An 18637-nucleotide genomic window follows, 5' to 3' on the forward strand; every position below is an offset into this window, starting at 1 on the left:
TTCAGCTGGATCTAGTACCTACTGCCCCCATAGGCCTGTGTCCTCCAGGGTCCACCATCCCCCGCTTCCACAGCCGATCATGGACGCAAATCAAGTGTCTGTTCCTCTGGGTGTCCCACTCCTGGCCGGATTGTCACATGAACATTTGAGTTTGGCGTTTGAGTTTCCACCTGCTGTTTGGCACTTTTAGGACAGAGATGGCATAGCCCAAACTCTCTTTACACCATTGATGACATCATTTAGCACTGATCTTGGTGGAACAGAAACTGGGTCCAATCCAAGACTGCCCTGGACAAGAAAACTGACAAAAGCTTAGGCTGCCTTGATTTCTCAAACTAATTAATTGAGCTCTGATCAACCGAGCTCACAGCCCCAGGCAACCTATCCAGGGGTGATGCTCAGAACTGTCACAGGTAGTGAATTGGTCACATGATTCCTCTGTGACTCACAGAAAGTTGGTAATTTTCTGTAACTTGATTTTTCAAATCTGCAAGAAGTTGATTTCACATGTAGGCAAGGTTTCTTCTAAAGCTCAAATTCTCTGAAGCAATATGAGTACCCTTTCATAGGCTCATCTCAATCTGCCTAGGGGTATGTGTGTATGTATGCGTTTGTGCATGTTGTGTGTTTATGTGTGTATGTGTGTCTGCTTACTTTCAATGTTTTGTGGTCAGTAAAGTTTCTACACCCAGAATCATAACTAATGATATAAAGGACTGTGCCATGGGGTACCTGGGTGGCTCAGTCGGTTAAGTGTCCGACTTTGGCTTAGGTCATGATCTCATGGTTCGTAAGTTCAAGCTCCACATCGGGCTCTGTGTTGACAGCTCAGAGCCTGGAGCCTGCTTTGGATTCTGTGTTTGATCTCTCTTTCTGCCCCTCCCCTGCTTGCTCTCTCTCTCTCTCTCTCTCTCTCTCTCTCTCTCTCTCTCTCAGAAATAAATACTAAACATTTAAAAAAAAAAACTGTGCCAGGAGGACAAAAATTAGGAAGAACCTTATCTGTAGCTGATAGCTCCCTATGAACAGACATAGACACAGTTTCAATAGCAGGATTGGCAGTTGAAAAGAGGGCCAGTGAGAGCTCACAGGAAGAGTAAGAAATTATCAGAGAAAGTCTCATGCTGAAATCCAAGGCTACAGCAACAAGTGCAAGAAAGGATCAGCGGTAGGGCAGTGGATGTCGTCTTTCTGTGCACTAACAAATGCTGCCAAATGCTTTCCTTTTTCCTCCCCAGATGCTAATTTTATTGGGCAACTTTAGCCTTGTGTACTCTGAGCGGAGATATCGGTTTTTTAATAACTGATGTGGGAAATTGTATGCCCACTCAGCCCTCTGAATGCAACTACAGTTGAAACCCTGTTAAATGGGCAGGCTGACCTCAGCACCCTGGGAGATTGGGATTCAGACAGCCTGGGTGGAAATCCCAGTTCTTCCACATCCTTGGCACGGCCTCAGATGAGTTAGTCACACTTCCTGGGTCTCTCTTTACCTGTAAGATGGGGTTAAAATTGGGCCCTCCTCACTATTTGTATGAGAACGGAATAATCTATGTACAGTGCTTAGCACGGTGCCTGCCTTATAGCAACTAACTGAAAATTTCTCAGCTAATGTGCCTCTTCGTTTTCACTATCAAACATTTTAGAATCTTTGCCAATGATAATAACATCCTTTGCTAAGTTGCTTGACTCTGCTAAGCCCTTTTAGTATCTATAAAAACGGAGAGATGGGTACTATTACTGTTACTGCCATTAAAGAGAAACATCTCCTCAGGCTTGGGAACTTGTCCGAGGTCAGAGCCAAACTGTAGACCCTGCCTGACTGCAAAGTGTATATGCTCCTAAGGGATGATGCCACATGGCTTCCTGCAAATGTGAGGTGACCAACAGTGAGAAAAGTGTATAGGGATTGGATCTCTTCTCACGTAGCTGAGTGAGTGAAGGTTTCCACAGAGTTCAGTGAAAAGTCTGTCATTGACAGTGAGGATGGCTCCTGTGTTTTGTGTGCGTGTTTTAAAAGGTCAGTTTGGTTTTGATGCTTGATTTTTTTTCCTATGAATATAACCATTCTCAAACTGGTAGCCTCTCCTAAAATTTGACGATGCAATATTCCTTTTTATTTTAAAACCTCACAGAATTGAAGGAACAGCCAGGCTGTTGAGAAGCAAACTGGCAGGATTCAGAAGTGTTCTGAAAAGGACTTTTTCAACTTGATATGTATATTAATGAATATATTAGTAGGTGTATCAGCATATGTATTAGCATTGGATTCATATATTTGTAGAAACCAGAAGCCAGAAAATTTAACCTCACCAATGGCTGGGTTCAGATTTGAGGCAGAAATCCCCATGGAAGGAAAGAGGCCACATTTGTCAGGACTGCCTCCACAGTGCTGTTAGCCACCCCCGCCCCCATCGCCAACCTGTTTTCGCTTTCCTCTCCTCTCCAGTCAGCTCGGACTTTGGCAAGCTGTCAAGAAGTGAACAAGAGAGGTGGACGTTCTGAGTATCTGACCCCTTACTGGCCGTTCGGCCAGGCAAGCTGTGAAACCAGTTAAAAAAAAGAAAAGTTGCCTTTCTTTTCCTCTCTCCCCTCTAGCGAACTGCCTCTTTCTCCTCCCCACCGCCACCGAAGGAAAACAATCGAAAGCATTAGTATTCCCATGAAAGGGGCAGTCACACAGGGTGTGACTGCAGGCCGGCTCCAGGACGCTGCCAGGGGCCAGAAGGGACGAACTCCAATTGCTCCAGCTCCAAGCAGTCCCGGCGTGGTCAGATGGAGGAGACAGAGCCCTGATTCACCACCGCAGGACGTGCTCCTTACAGACCGGCCATCCTCCCAGCACTCCTTAGGGTCTCCTCTCCGACGCCATGATACCTGGTGTGCAAGTCTACTTTTAGAAATGCATAGCTTACACGACGCGTTTCCTTTCTGGTTGGCCTCTTGAGGACAACAGGGAGCTCTTACCTAACCTGAAGTGTCTCCTTGTATTGTTTTCAGGAATTGGGGCGCTTGCCCAGGACACACTATGGTGCTTCAGCCAAGTGAAAGGCACAATCGAGATCGGAGCCACGGAAGGTAGGAGAAGCTTCCTCTCCTCTTTGCCTTTGCTTCCTTGGGGGTTTGTGCTGGTTCCAGATTTGAAAACATTCACCTTTGTGTCCACGAATGGAAGGCCCCACACGTCCCAGAATAGCATTCTGAGCTCGAAATAGATTTAATGATTCCTTTCTATCCTTTTATTCTTTTGAAGCTTATTTTATTCCCACCAATGAGGCAGCACTGAAATGAACTTTCAGTGAAATAGGTTTGCACAGAGAGAGGATAGACCTGGGCAAGTGGTGTTTCGGGATGGTCGGTCAGGTCTGGAGAAGTGTGACTGCAAACGTGGCTGGATGGTCAGATGCTAATTTCTTCCTTCCCTTCTCTGTTGAAGAGCCCTTGACTCTTTATGCATGAAGCATGCAGGGAGTGTGAGGAATTCAAGTCTAGTCATATAAACTGTGGTTCAGCTGAGTCCCAGTATTAGTACATAACTTCCTTTTCTGACTCAGTAGATTTTCCTATTCCAGACACTTTATTTGGGATAACGCCTTCATTTCCCTCCTCCTGAGGAACTTGTTTTTCATCCTCTTCACCTTCTCCCCTCTTAAGCCTAAGGTTGGAGTCCCCCGGGGCTCTCACAAAAGATGTCTACATTTGAAAATAGCTGAAGGATGGGGCGCCTGGGTGGCTCAGTCGGTTAAGCGTCCAACCCTTGGTTTTTGCTCAGGTCATGATCTCATGGTTTCGTCGGTTGGATCCTTGCGTTGGGTTCTCTGTTGGCAGTGTGGAGGTGGCTTGGAATTCTCTCTGTCCCTCTCTCACTGCCCCTCTCCCAGTCATGCTATCTCTGTCTCTCTCAAAATAAATAAATAAACTTAAAAAAAAAAAAAAAAAGAAAATAGCTGAGTGATAGGCAATTAGAAGGAACCAGGATGGGACTGCTTGGTGTTTTAAGTCAAGTTTTAGCTGTTGTAGAGGAATGCAGTAAGGGTGCCTGAAACATATTGCATTGCATTGGCAATATGTACAGATAACCAGGTGTGGTATAAGACAGGTCTAAAGCTAATATCAATGAATGAGGAAGTGAATAGTTGACAGGGTTGAACTTTAATATGGAACCTAACAGGCATAGATGCATGTGGAATTTTAGGTCATTCTACAGCATTTTAATTCTGAGTAAAAAATAATTTGAGCAAAAATTATTTTGAGGAATTTTGGGGAAGTATTTTATCTGCAATTTTGCTATAATTTATTTTTAGAAACCCAGTATAATGGTGGATACCTGCAAACCAAATGACTTACGTTTAAAGGGTGAGAGAAGACACAGTAAAATAAGTTAATAGCTAAATCTATAAAATTACACTATTGTATGTCATCTTCCATCTTTTAGAAGCACTATAAAATGGGGCTTTACAAACACTTCTCATAAAGCCTGTGGGAAACAGACAAAGCAGGCTTTATTTAGGCCCATTTTATGCTCATCTAACCCCAAATACTTTTGAGCATCTTCTATGTGGCAGCGTTGTCCGAGGCACTGGAGATGAAAAAGGGAAGGGGGGAGGGGGAGAAATGACTTACTCCCTAACCTCATGAATCTTAAGAAAACTGAAGCTCAAGTTAATCATTTGATTTAAATCTTGGCCATAATTCAAAATCATTTGTGCCTTTTAAACAAAAGAGACTTCCAGGTCCACCTAGAGTTACTGAGGTAGAGGTTTGAGGACCAGGAAGATACAGTGTGTTTTAATGAGCTCACCCAGATGATTCTAATGCAGTGGGCTGGGCTTTGGGGACCACCAGTCTGGCTGACTTCTTCCAGTTATCCATTATGCTCAGACTCTGGGCTTAAATATTGTGTTTGTGACTGGCTCCCCGCCCCCCCCCGCTCAACCCCCACCCCCCCAATTACAATGATCTGGATGGTACTCAAGCTATAGCTTTTACCAATCCATTACTCACTAGGTGGCCAGTGCTCTGCTAAGTGCTTAAGATAAGTTAATAAAATAATGTCAGCACAGCATCTACCACAGTGCCTGACACTTTGAAAGTACTCAATATTTGTAAACTGTTGTAAGTATCATTATAGTTAGACCTTCAGTTTAATTCAATCCCCATGAAAACCTAATGAGAGGTAGGTATTTTTATTCCCACTTTACCTATAATGAGGATACTGAAGCTAAACAAACACACCAAAGACTAGGTTCTTTGCTAAAGGCACCAGACCGAATGAATGGGTGAATTAGGTTTGGAGCCAGCCTGGAGGACTGCAAAGCTGGAGCTCTTTAAACGTTGCTTTGAAGTCAGAGATTCTTACTTAGTAGTTTGGAATGAGGCCCAGGAATCTGTATCTTTCATGCATGCACTGAGATGATCATCGGGGATGCAGGTGAACTGCAGATGCACTACCATGGATGCTGCCCATAATAAATAAGCAGCTCCCTTAAATTAACTGTTCCCTTAGTCACAGACTCAGAATGACACTCACTACCATCTTTTGTCTGGAAACACCACTTCACAGTAGTGAATAAAGCAATACATGTTGTTTAAGAGGAGAGTCAGATTGGACACTAACATACTGCCACTGGCATCTAGGTTCCCTGGCCAGCATATCTTTGATGTCATTTAACTTACACTAATGGTGCCTCAATGACAGTTGAGTATTTGTTGAGTAAACTAATGAATGGCTCTCATTTGATAAAAATCAAAGTTCTTAAAAACCAGGCCCTTTTTTTCACAACTGGCCTGCTCTACCCAGGTTGGTTTTCTATACTGATCAAAGTCGTTAAAAATGATTCACCTTTCAACTTTCCCTTCTACTTTGCTACTTTGCTTATTTCTGCTAATGGTGTTTCCATTCCATTTCTTCCACTTTGTAGCTGGTGACCTTGACAAAGTCGCTTAATGTCTCTGTGCTTAAGTTTCTTTGTATGTCAAATGGAGATAATAATACAGATATCCATTAGGATGACAGTGAGTGCTAAGTGAATAGAGTTATGTATCTATGTATATATATATGTATATAGGTATATATATATATGTATATACATATATACATATAGAGTTATGTATATATGTATCATATATATGATATATATATTGTTCATATAATTTTATGTATATAATGTAAATATAAATATATATAATACAGTGTCTAGATTGTTCTAAGATGCTCGGATTGCATTATCTGCTCATATGGTATTATAAAAGCAGGGCTGAGGCTAGGTGAATTGGCAAAAATAAAGATAAATATTTTAATGCAATATTTTTTGAAAGCTAAAATTAATACAAAGAATTCATGGTGAACAAAATATCAGAATATTGCATAAAGACAGGATCAGTGTTATGGATTTATTTTTCCTTTACTTTATGTTCCATTATGGCTCAGCATGGCATTGTTATTGCTAATGCAATTAAATGTGTATCTTGAGTATCAGCTAATAAGCTAGGATTTTTCACATTCCAAAATTTTCAATAGGACAGTAGATAAGTAATACTGTGTGTCCAATAAGAAACATAGAGTAAGTGCTTATTGGATCCAAAGCACTGCCCTATAAAGTGAAAGGGTTATAAAGATAAATAAAATAAGTTCTCAAGGAACATACCATTTAAAGGGAGACAGGAACTGGTACATAAGAATAAGGCATTACATCAGTAAAAAGAATCCAAGGAAAAGGGGGCTAGAGGCAAAGTGCTGTGACTCAGGTCTAAAGTGTTTTGAGTACAAAAGAGGTAGCAATCTCCTGTATCTGGGTTATAAAGACTTAATGGGAAGAAGTCATTTAAGACAGAACCTAAACAATTTTTTAAAAATACAACAGTTATTCTGTTACATTTCTGATTACTAAAATGTATGTTCTCAGTCTAGAGAATTTTAAATAGAACTTAAAAAAATCAGAAAATAAACTTCATTCATAATGTCACAATCCACAGATCGATACTGCTAAAGTTTGTGGTATGTTTTTCTAACCTCTTGACTGTGTATATTCATGAATTAATTCAGTCAACGAACAAGTACTATGTGCCAGAAACCGTTAAAATGGACTGGTGAGTTTATAATGAACAAAATCAACATTTTTTTTAACCAAAATGCTCATAATGGAAATACTATTTTATTAATAGATATTTTCATTTAACAATATATAATGATCATCTTTCATATTATGAACAGTAGATATGCCCTAATTTATTTACCTCAATTTTCAAGGTTTACAACAACACAACTATGAACAGGCCTAATAGCTACTCGGCATTTATGCAGGAAAAGCTATGTGGTAGACTGATTAAGAGAGTATGTTTTATAATAAAATACCTGTTTCAAAATTTGGCCTCATTTCTTTTTTTTGTTAATTTTTTTAATGTTTATTTTATTTTCGAGAGAGAGACAGAGCATAGCAGAGGAGCGGCAGAGAGAGAGAGGGAGACACAGAATCTGAAGCAGGTTCCAGGCTCTGAGCCATCAGCACAGAGCCCGATGTGGGGCTCAAACTCATGAACTGTGAGATCCTGACCTGAGCTGAAGTCGGACACTGAACTGACTGGGCCACCCAGGCGCCCCTGGCCTCATTTCTTGTTGGCAAAGAGCAAGTTGCCTCAAATTTTTTATTATTCCATTTCCTAGTATATAAAATCTACCTGAAGAACTGCTGTTAGAATATAATTAGATATACTAAACAGCACAGCACATAGAAAATGTTTGATAATTATGATTAGTTATTGTGATTATATCATTGGGATACATTCTCAAAATAGAATTCTTTGGTTAAGGTCTATGTAGGTATATTCTAAGATTTTTTTTTTTTAATGTAAAGTATCACAGCCATCTGGGTGGCTCAGTGGGTTAAGTGTCTGACTCTTGATTTCGGTTTCAGGTCATGATCTCATAGTTCATGAGATCGAGTCCCGCATTGGGCTCTGCACTGTCAGCATAGAGCCTGCTTGGGATTCTCTGTCTCTTCTCTCTCTCTCTCAAAATAAATAGATAAATAAACATCTTTAAAAAATGTAAAGTATCACTGTCCCTTTAATGAAACTAATGACTTACATATCTACTAACAATATACAACAGTGCCCATTTCCCCAACTTTCCAATTTAAAGCATTTGAAAAGTAGATTTATTTATTTATTTATTTAATATGAAATTTATTGCCAAATTGGTTTCCATACAATACCCAGTGCTCATCCCAACAGATGCCCTCCTCAATGCCCATCATCCACTTTCCCCTCCCTCCCACCCCCCATCAACCCTCAGTTTATTCTCAGTTTTTAAGAGTCTCCTATGGTTTGCCTCCATCCCTCTCTAACTTTTTTTTCCCCTTTCCCTCTTCCATGGTCTTCTGTTAAGTTTCTCAGGATCCACAGAAGAGTGAAAACATACGGTATCTTTCTCTGTATGACTTATTTCACTTAGCATGACACTCTCTAGTTCCATCCATGTTGCTACAAAAGGCCATATTTCATTCTTTCTCATTGCCAAGTAGTATTCCATTGTATATATAAACCACATCTTTATCCATTCGTCAGTGGGTGGACATTTAGGCTCTTTCCGTAATATAGCTATTGTTGAAAGTGCTGCTATAAACATTGGAGTACAAGTGCCCCTATGCATCAGCACTCCTGTATCCCTTGGATAAATTCCTAGCAGTGCTATTGCTGGGTCATAGGGTAGATCTACTTTTAATCTTTTGAGGAACCTCCACACTGTTTTCCAGAGTGGCTGCACCACTTTGCATTCCCACCAACAGTGCAGGAGGGTTCCCGTTTCTCCACCTCCTCGCCAGCATGTATAGTCTCCTGATTTGTTCATTTTAGCCACTCTGACTGGTGTGAGGTGGTATCTGAGTGTGGTTTTGATTTGTATTTCCTTGATGAGGAGTGACGTTGGGCATCTTTTCATGTGTCTGTTGGCCATCTGGATGTCTTCTTTAGAGAAGTATCTATTCATGTCTTTTGCCCATTTCTTCACTGGATTATTTGTTTTTCGGGTGTGGAGTTTGGTGAGTTCTTTATAGATTTTGGATACTAGCCTTTTGTCAGATATGTCATTTGCAATTATCTTTCCCCTTTCCATCGGTTGCCTTTTAGTTCGTTGATTGTTTCCATTGCAGGGCAGAAGCTTTTTATCTTGATGAGTTTCCAATAGTTCATTTTTGCTTTTAATTCCCTTGTCTTTGGAGATGTTCAAGTAAGAATTTGCTGCAGCTGAGGTCAGAGAGGTTTTTGCCTGCTTTGTCCTCTAGAGTTTTGATGGTTTCCTGTCTCACATTCAGGTCCTTCATCCATTTTGAGTTTATTTTTGTGAACGGTGTAAGACAGTGGTCTAGTTTCATTCTTCTGCATGTTGCTGTCCAGTTCTCCCAGCACCATTTGTTAAAGAGACTGTCTTTATTCCATTGGATATTCTTTCCTGCTTTGTCAAAGATGAGTTGGCCATACTTTTGTGGGTCCAATTCTGGAGTCTCTATTCTATTCCATTGGTCAATGTGTCTGTTTTTGAGCCAATACCATGCTGTCTTGATGATGACAGCTTTGTAGTAGAGGGTGAAGTCTGGGATTGTGATGCCCCCACTTTGGTCTTCTTCTTCAGTATTACTTTGGCTATTGGGGATCTTTTGTGGTTTCATACAAATTTTACAATTGTTTGTTCTTGCTTCGAGTAGAATGCTGGTGCAATTTTGATTGAGATTGCATTGAATGTGTAGATTGCTTTGGGTGGTATTGACATTTTAACAATATTTATTCTTCCAATCCAAGAGCACAGAATGTTTTTCCATTTCTTTATATCTTCTTCAATTTCCTTCATAAGCTTTCTATAGTTTTCAGCATACGGATCTTTTACATCTTTGGTTAGGTTTATTCCTAGGTATTTTATGCTTCTTTGTGCAATTGTGAATGGGATCAGTTTCTTTATTTGTCTTTCTGTTGCTTCATTATTAGTGTATAAGAATGCAACTGATTTCTGTACATTGATTTTGTATCCTGCGACTTTGCTGAATTCATGTATCAGTTCTAGCAGACTTTTGGTGGAGTCTATCGGGTTTTCCATGTATAATATCATGTCATCTGCAAAAAGTGAAAGCTTGACCTCATCTTTGCCAATTTTGATGTCTTTGATTTCCTTTTGTTGTCTTATTGCTGATGCTAGAACTTCCAACACTATGTTAAACAACAGCAGTGAGAGTGAACATCCTTGTGTTCCTGATCTCAGGGGGAAAGTTCTCAGTTTTTCCCCATTGAGCATGATATTAGCTGTGGGCTTTTCATAAATGGCTTTTATGATGTTTAAGTATGTTCCTTCTATCCTGACTTTCTCGAGGTTTTTATTAAGAATTTTGTCAAATCTTGTCAAATGCTTTTTCTGCATCGATTGACAGGATCGTATGGTTCTTATCTTTTCATTTATTAATGTGATGTATCACACTGATTGATTTGCAAATATTGAACCAGCCCTGCATCCAAGGAATGAATCCCACTTGATCATGGTGAATAATTCTTTTTTTATGCTGTTGAATTTGATTTGCTAATATCTTGTTGAGAATTTTTGCATCCATATTCATCGGGGATATTGGCACTCTTTATGGTTCTCTTTTTTTGATGGGTCTCTGTCTGGTTTGGGAATTAACATAATGTTGGCTTCATAGAATGAGTCTGGAAGTTTTCCTTCACTTTCTATTTTTTGGAGCAGTTTGAGAAGGATAGGTATTATCTCTGCTTTACATGTCTGGTAGAATTCCCCAGGGAAGCCATCTGGTCCTGGACTCTTATTTGTTGGGAGATTTTTGATAACCAGTTCAATTTCTTTGTTGGTTATGGACCTGTTCAAATTTTCTATTTCTTCCTGTTTGAGTTTTGGAATTGTGTGGGTGCTTAGGAATTTGTCCATTTCTTCCAGGTTGTCCAGTTTGTTGGCATATAATTTTTCACAGTATTCCCTGATAATTGCTTGTATTTCTGAGGGATTGGTTGTAATAATTCCATTTTATTCATGATTTTATCTATTTGGGTCATCTCCCTTTTCATTTTGAGAAGCCTGGCTAGAGGTTTATCAATTTTGTTTATTTTTTCAAAAAACCAACTCTTGGTTTCTTTGATCTGCTCTACAGATTTTTAGATTCTGTATTGTTTATTTCTGCTCTGATCTTTATTATTTCTCTTCTTCTGCTGGTTTGGGGTGTCTTTGCTATGCTGCTTCTATTTCCTGTAGGTGTGCTGTTAGATTTTGTGTTTGGGATTTTTCTTGTTTCTTGAGATAGGCCTGGATTGCAATGTATTTTCCTCTCAGGCCTGCTTTCACTGCATCCCAAAGCATTTGCATTGTTGTATTTTCATTTTCATTTGTTTCCATATATTTTTAAATTTCTTCTCTAATTGCCTGGTTGACCCATTCATTCTTTAGTAGGGTGTTCTCTAACCTCCATCCTTTTGGAGGTTTTCCAGACTATTTCCTGTGGTTGATTTCAAGCTTCATAGCATTGTGGTCTGAAAGTGTGCATGGTATGATCTCAACTCTTTTATACTTATTAAGGGCTGTTTTGTGACCCAGCATGTGATCTATCTTGGAGAAGGTTCCATGTGCACTTGAGAAGAAATTATGTTCTGTTGCTTTGGGATGCAGAGTTCTAAATATATCCGTCAAGTCCATCTGATCCAATGTATCATTCAGGGCCCTTGTTTCTTTATTGATCTGTGTCTAGATGATCTGTCCATTGTTGTAAGTGGGGTATTAAAGTCCCCTGCAATTACCACATTCTTATCAATAAGATTGCTTATGTTTGTGATTGTTTTATATATTTGGGGGTTCCCGTATTTGGCACATAGACATTTGTAATTGTTAGCTCTTCCTGATGGATAGACCCTGTAATTATTATATAATGCCCTTCTTCATCTCTTGTTACAGCCTTTAATTTAAAGTCTAGTTTTTCTGGTATAAGTATGGCTACTCCAGCTTTCTTTTGACTTCTAGTAGCATGATAGATAGTTCTCCATCCCCTCACTTTCAATCTGAAGGTGTCCTCAGGTCTAAAATGAGTCTTTTGTAGACAGCAAATAGATGGGTCTTGTTTTTTTTATCCATTCTGATACCCTATGTCTTTTGGTTGGAGCATTTAGTCCATTTACATTCAGTGTTGTTATTGAAAGATACAGGCTTAGAGTCATGTGATGTCTGTAGGTTTCATGCTTGTAGTGATGTCTCTGGTACTTTGTGGTCCTTGCAACATTTCACTCACAGAATCCCCCTTAGGATCTCTTGTACGGCTGGTTTAGTGATGATGAATTCCTTCAGTTTTTGTTTGTTTGGGAAGACCTTTATCTCTCCTTCTATTCTGAATGACAGACTTGCTGGGTAAAGGATTCTTGGTTGTATATTTTTTCTGTTCATCACATTGAAGATTTCCTGTCATTCCTTTCTGGCCTGCCAAGTTTCAATAGATAGGTCTGCCACTACTCTTATAGGTCTACCTTTGTAAGTTAGAGCCTGTTTATATCCCTCGCTGCTTTCAGAATTTTCTCTTTATCCTTGTATTTTGCCAGTTTCACTATGATAATGTCGTGCAGAAGATCGATTCAAGTTACTTCTGAAGGGAGTTCTCTGTGCCTCTTGGGTTTCAATGCCTGTTTCCTTCCCCAGATCAGGGAAGTTCTCAGCTATGATTTGTTCAAGTACACCTTCAGCCCCTTACTCTCTCTCTTCTTTTTCTGAAATTCCTATGATACGGATATTGTTCCATTTGATTGCATCACTTAGTTCTCTAATTCTCCCCTCATACTCCTGGGTTTTTTTTATCTCTCTTTTTCTCACCTTCTTCTTTTTCCATAATTTTATCTTCTAATTCACCTATATTCTCCTCTGCCTCTTCAACCCATGCTATGGCCACCTCCATTTTATTTTGCACCTTATTTATAGCATTTTTAAATTCCTCATGACTATTGCTTAGTCCCTTTATCTCTGTAGCAATAGATTCTCTGATGTGCTGTATGCTTTTTTCAAGCCCAGCAATTAATTTTATGACTATTATTCTAAATTCTTGTTTTGTTATATTACTTAAATCATTTTCAACCAATTCATTAGCTGTCACTACTTCCTGGAGTTTCTTTTGAGGAGAATTCTTCCATTTTGTCATTTTGGGTAGTCCTTATGGTAGCTCCAAACTGCAGGGCACTTCCCCTGTGCTTCCCCGTAGTAACTTGTGTTGGTGGGCGGGGCCGCAGTCACACCTGATGTCTGCCCCCAGCCCACCACTGGGGCCACAGTCAGACTGGTGTGTACCTTATCTTCCCCTCTCCCAGGGCAGGACTCACTGTGGAGTGGTGTGGCCCCTGTCTGGGCTACTTGCACACTGCCAGGCTTGTGGTGCTGCTTTGATGGGATATGGCACATTAGGCAGGGTGGATCTGGATCTACAAGGTGCACAGGGGCGGGAGGGGAAGGCTTATCTTGCTTTGCAGTGGGTGGTCCCCTGTGGGAGGGGCCCTGCAGCACTGGGAGGGAGGCAGACCATCAGAGGGATGGATCCACAGAAGCACAGCGTTGGGTGTTTGTGCAGTTGCAAACATATTCGGTGATGGGAACTGATTCCCTTTGGAATTTTGCCTGGGGTGTGGGAGAGGGAGACGGCGCTTCCCAGCGCCTTTGTTCCCCTGGCCGGCCAGTTGAGCTGTCTTCTGGGGCTCAACACCTCTCCCTCCCTGTGTCCTCTTGCCTTCCCCGCTTTCCAAGAGCAGAGCTGTTGAGTTTTAACATTCCAGATGTTAAGTCCGCTGGCTGTCAGAACTCAGGCAGTCTGGCCCCTCTGCTTTTCAAGCCAGACTTTGGGGGCTCTGCCTTGCCCAGCAGGCTACCCCTCCACTGCTCTGGCTCCCTCCCGCCAGTCTGTTTAGTGCGCACCACTTCTCTGCCCTTCCTACCCTCTTCCGTGAGCCTCTTGTCTATGCTTGGCTCCAGAGAGTCCATTCTGCTAGTCTTCTGGCATTTTTCTGGGTTATTTAGGCAGATGTGGGTGGAATCTAAGTGATCAGCAGGACGAGGTGAGCCCAGTGTCCTCTTATGCGGCCATCTTCCTTATTTGTTTTTATCCTTTTTTCGAAAAGTGGATTTACAGTATAAATTTAATCGATACTTCTTTTTCTTCTTTTTAAAACTGAGATATAATTGACCTGTGGTATTTGTAAGTTTAAGGTGTATAAACTTTTGATTTGATACATTTATATAATTGACACTTCCTTTACTACTCAAGTGCTCAGAGGATTTCAGGAAGCAGAAATTATGAGACATGAAGAGAAAGGAAGTTGAAATGGTGAGAACAGCATGTGCAAGGTCCTGAAGTTTGTATCCTCAGAGGAAGGACTCCATTTTGCCGGCGCATAGAGTATCTGCAGAATCAAGGTGAAAGACTAAACTGGAAGGGTAATTGGGGCCCCAGTTGTGAGGTGCTTGAAAGTGAATGACAGTGAATGATACTCTACGTCCTGTGCCATGTGAGGCCTAATTGATATTGCTGGGGCCTAAAAAGTTATTGCTGTGCCACACAGACCTAAGTCATGTCTTGTCAGCTCATTTTGACAATGGCGATGAAACTGACTTACTGGTAAAATGGGAATCTCACTCAAATTCATTCATTTAAATATTCAGTAGGTATTTACCATACTGTTTTTATGTGCCAGGCAAATAAGACATATGATATACAAGTTAAAAAAAAAGATTTTATAATGAGAGACTTGGCCAATAGTAAAAGGGTAAAACTAGAAGATAATCTGAGGGGTTTTTTTATGTTTACTTATTTATTTTTGAGAGAGAGTGAGAGAAAAAGTGAGCAAGGGAGGGGCAGAGAGGGAGAGGGAGATACAGAATCCCAAGCAGGCTCCATGCTGTCAGCACAGACTCTGATGCAGGGCTCGAACCTATGAACCATGAGATCATGACCCAAGCCGAAAGCAAGAGTTGGATGCTCAACCGACTGAGATACCCAGGTGCTCCAAGATTGTCTGAGGTTTTGATGAACACTAAGAAAGATGTAAACAGGGTGACATGAGAGAGTTCTTGGAGGAAGTCATTTCAGTGTGGGGTACCAGGAGAGGCATCTCTGAGAAGGGGGCACATGAGCCAAGGCCTGAAGGAAGGGAATATGCCAGTGTTCAAAGAACCATGCCTTGCTCATTGTAGGAAGTAATAAAACAAGGACTTACATGCACCCAGTGCCATCTACAAGGTGATGTTTTTGAAACACAACAGAGAGCTCAGTGTGGCAGTAGCTGGGTGAGAGAAAGGTGTCCTCTTGTGCTACGTAGAAGAGAGGTAGGACACAGCCAGATTAGGCAGGACCTTTTAAGTCACCTCACAGAGTCTGGATTTTATTTTGAGAAGGTTGAGTTTCCTTGCCCTTGCAGGACTTTAAAGATTATTATATTTATACCATTTTAATAAATTCTTATTGGAATTCTGATAAGAGATAATGTGGCTTAATTACAGAAGAGAAGGTACAGATGATGAGAAGAGATTCCAAGCATATTTTGGAGGTCATGGACTGGATTTTAGGGGAGGGATAGCGTAAGGAATCCTCCCTGGGAGTAAGATGCCTCCCAGGTTTGGGCCTTGAGTGATTGGGTGCTTTGTGGGCACCAGATGCTGAGCCTGGGAACCCTGTAAAGGAAACATGTCTGAGGTGTGGAGAAGTACAGATATTCTCTCTACACCCTCTGAAGTTCAATAACTGAGTCTGTACAATAAACTGACAATGGGCAAATTAGCAGGAGAAAGGGTATACAAATTTATTAATTTTTAATATTACATCCACAGAGGCATCACAGGCAAAAAAAGTGAATACTCAAAAAAGCATTGAGATTTGAGAGTTTATATATCATCTTAATAAGGGAAAGGAAGGAGGGAGGGAAGCCTCTTAGGTACAACATGACTTTTAGGAAGGATGAATGGACTCTTAGAACAACCAATGGGAGGTGTGATAGTCTGTGACCAAGTTCATCTGGGGGTGCTGTCTCCTCATCTTTCTTGTGATGAGTCAATCTTCCCTGGTTCACAAAACTCCTGGGGAGAAAAATCTGTGACAGTTGAGTTCCTTTTAGAGGCTCTGTCTTTAGGCAAATTAGGGGAATTCTGTGAAAGCTGCTCTCTACATTTGCTATTCTCTAAGTGCCTTTAGCTCAAAATAGTCAATATATGAAAGCAGCGTGTCTTGCAGTGGCGTGTCCGAACTCCATCAGGGAGAAAAATTATGAGCTTCATTTTGCACATACTTTTTTAAAGTTTATTTTATTTTGAGAGACAGAGGGAAGGGGCATGAGCAGGGGAAGGGCAGAGAGAGAGAGAGAAAGAGGAGAGAGAGAAGCCCAAGCAGGCTCTGTGCTGTCGACTCAAAGCCCACAGTGGGGCTCGATCTCACACACCAAGAGATCATGACCTGAGCCGAAAGCAAGAGGCAGATGCTTAACCGACTGAACCACCCAGGTGCCTCTTGTTTTACACATATTAAATGTGAAATGTTTATAAGACGCTCAGGTATAGATGCCAAGAAGGAGGTTGTATATATGAGTGTGGCTCTTCAGAGCGAGAATGCGAGATGGAGGCAGAAATTGGAATTAGGCAGGTGTCAGTGCGTAGGAGGTATTTGAAACCACTGAGCTGGGTGACATCCCATGTCATGAACCCGTTGTGACATGCACTCAACAAACAACTTGTTAGTGGCTTAAACCTTCTACTAGTTTGCTGTGGTTAGGATGACTGCTAATCACTGTTCACCTAGTTTAGTCTTTAGAAGACACTTACACATCGAAAGGTTCACTGTGTGTAATTCTTGAATTTGACTTGTGCAGCATGCACATTTCATATGATTTCATCCCATGATGTTCTACACTGGGTCATCATAGGAGCGATTTACCTGGAAATTGCCCATCCTGGATATGAGACAATTGCTTCGGATTTGGTGTGTGATTCCATACATGGGAAGAGATGAGAATTATCAGATGGGATTTCTGTTTTCTCCCCCCAGCTGTTGCACGTGGCCATCTTCTTTCTGATGCTCCAATTCTAGGGTATTTTATTTGTTCCTCGTTCCACAGTTTTTCAGTATCTGTCAATGTAGGTCATTTTATCTTATTGAGAGGAAATAACTATGATAGTTATTGTGATATGCGCCACAGCCATGACCTTGTTTCCTTCCCCTTCCTCTGAAAAGATGACGCATGTAGAGGAACGGATGAGGCGTTTCATTGATTCAGTTTTCTAACGAGAGAAAAATACCAATTTGGCTGCCGATGTGAGGTGCATTCCATACATCCTAGACTAAAAGCTGATGATTGTGAATGGTGTCCTCATAAAGGGGAGTCCTCTACCTAGCACATTTGCAAGAAAAATGTCTGATCTTTGCACTGATGTGTGAGAAATGCAGGGACTTGGGGAATCGTGTTTCAGGTTCCCTCTGGTGATTATGAATTTTTGCTGTCATCAATCAGTCATTCTGACTGGGTTGTCTCAAAACGGTGCAAAGACTATGACCCTCTCATTTTATTGAAAGAAGTCACTGACAGACAAATACCCTTTCTGAGCTGTCTGTGCAACATAAATGGCACAGGGAGATTGTACTGTTACCCCACAGATCTTAGCCTAAGAGATATAGAATGGAGCCTTGCTTGCTTTGTCTGCTTCCAAATCCTGGGTGTAGTGGTAGCTGTGGCAAGAACTCTAGTTTCAGGAGGAAGAACTCTTGGTTTGGACAGAAGTTTTCTTGATCAACAAGGCCAAGACACCAACGTAAGATTATTCATCAGGCACAAATCTGAAGCTGGGTTCAGCTACCTAATTGGTGACCTTAGGTCACTGAATGATTTTCAAACCTTATTGTGCATGTAAAACACCTGGGAGAGTGTTAAAATGCATATTCCTAGGTCCTGCACCTACAGATTCTGATGCAGAGTATGTGGGATGGAGTCAAAGAGCTGGCAAATTTCACAGGCATTCCATATCATTCTAACATGGGTTGATCCAAGAGACACCCTGAGAAATTGTGTTCCTTCTTTTTTTACATCAGAAGGGAGACAGAGACATGAGTGTATTTTGAGTGCTTTTAAAGGAAACCAGAATGCCAATAAATACAAGGTTACTGTGCTGCCCAGTTCTGCCCCAGGCACTGAGGGGAGTGAAAACCTCTCCTCTTAGGTGTCAAAAGGAAGCTCAGATCTCCTCTCTGCGTCTGTCCGTAGTCAACAAAGGGATTTCCGAAGCAACTTTACTTTGTGCGGGGCTCCAATCTGCTAGAAGCAAAATTGGTCTGATTATGAACAAGTTACCACAAGATGAAAGCATTTTTCTTTTTTTTTTAATTTTTTTTTCAACGTTTATTTATTTTTGGGACAGAGAGAGACAGAGCATGAACGGGGGAGGGGCAGAGAGAGAGGGAGACACAGAATCGGAAACAGTCTCCAGGCTCTGAGCCATCAGCCCAGAGCCTGACGCGGGGCTCGAACTCACGGACCGCGAGATCGTGACCTGGCTGAAGTCGGACGCTTAACCGACTGCGCCACCCAGGCGCCCCGAAAGCATTTTTCTCAGCTGTGATGGAGGATGTCTTGATGCAGAGGGCTGCAG

At 41.2% G+C, this 18637-nt stretch overlaps 1 protein-coding gene across 4 annotated transcripts in view; it reads left to right on the plus strand.

The window, feature by feature from the left end:
• The window catches only part of PPP2R2B (protein phosphatase 2 regulatory subunit Bbeta), a 515907-nt gene that overhangs the window by 48672 nt on the left and 448598 nt on the right, over positions 1-18637 (plus strand). For 2 of the 4 annotated variants that reach the window (XM_040453529.1, XM_040453555.1), the window contains exons 1-2: positions 2689-2880; positions 3001-3078. In XM_040453529.1, the coding sequence (XP_040309463.1) occupies positions 3029-3078 (50 nt within the window). In that variant the 5' untranslated portion in view covers positions 2689-2880; positions 3001-3028. Of the gene's footprint in view, positions 1-2688; positions 2881-3000; positions 3079-18637 lie in introns of those variants that run through there. The other 2 variants (XM_040453570.1, XM_040453565.1) reach the window with 2 other exon arrangements.

The sequence above is a fragment of the Herpailurus yagouaroundi genome, unplaced genomic scaffold, assembly GCF_014898765.1.
Source record: "Herpailurus yagouaroundi ecotype Mexico unplaced genomic scaffold, PumYag 29, whole genome shotgun sequence".
In the NCBI taxonomy this organism is placed as follows: Eukaryota; Metazoa; Chordata; class Mammalia; order Carnivora; family Felidae; genus Herpailurus; species Herpailurus yagouaroundi.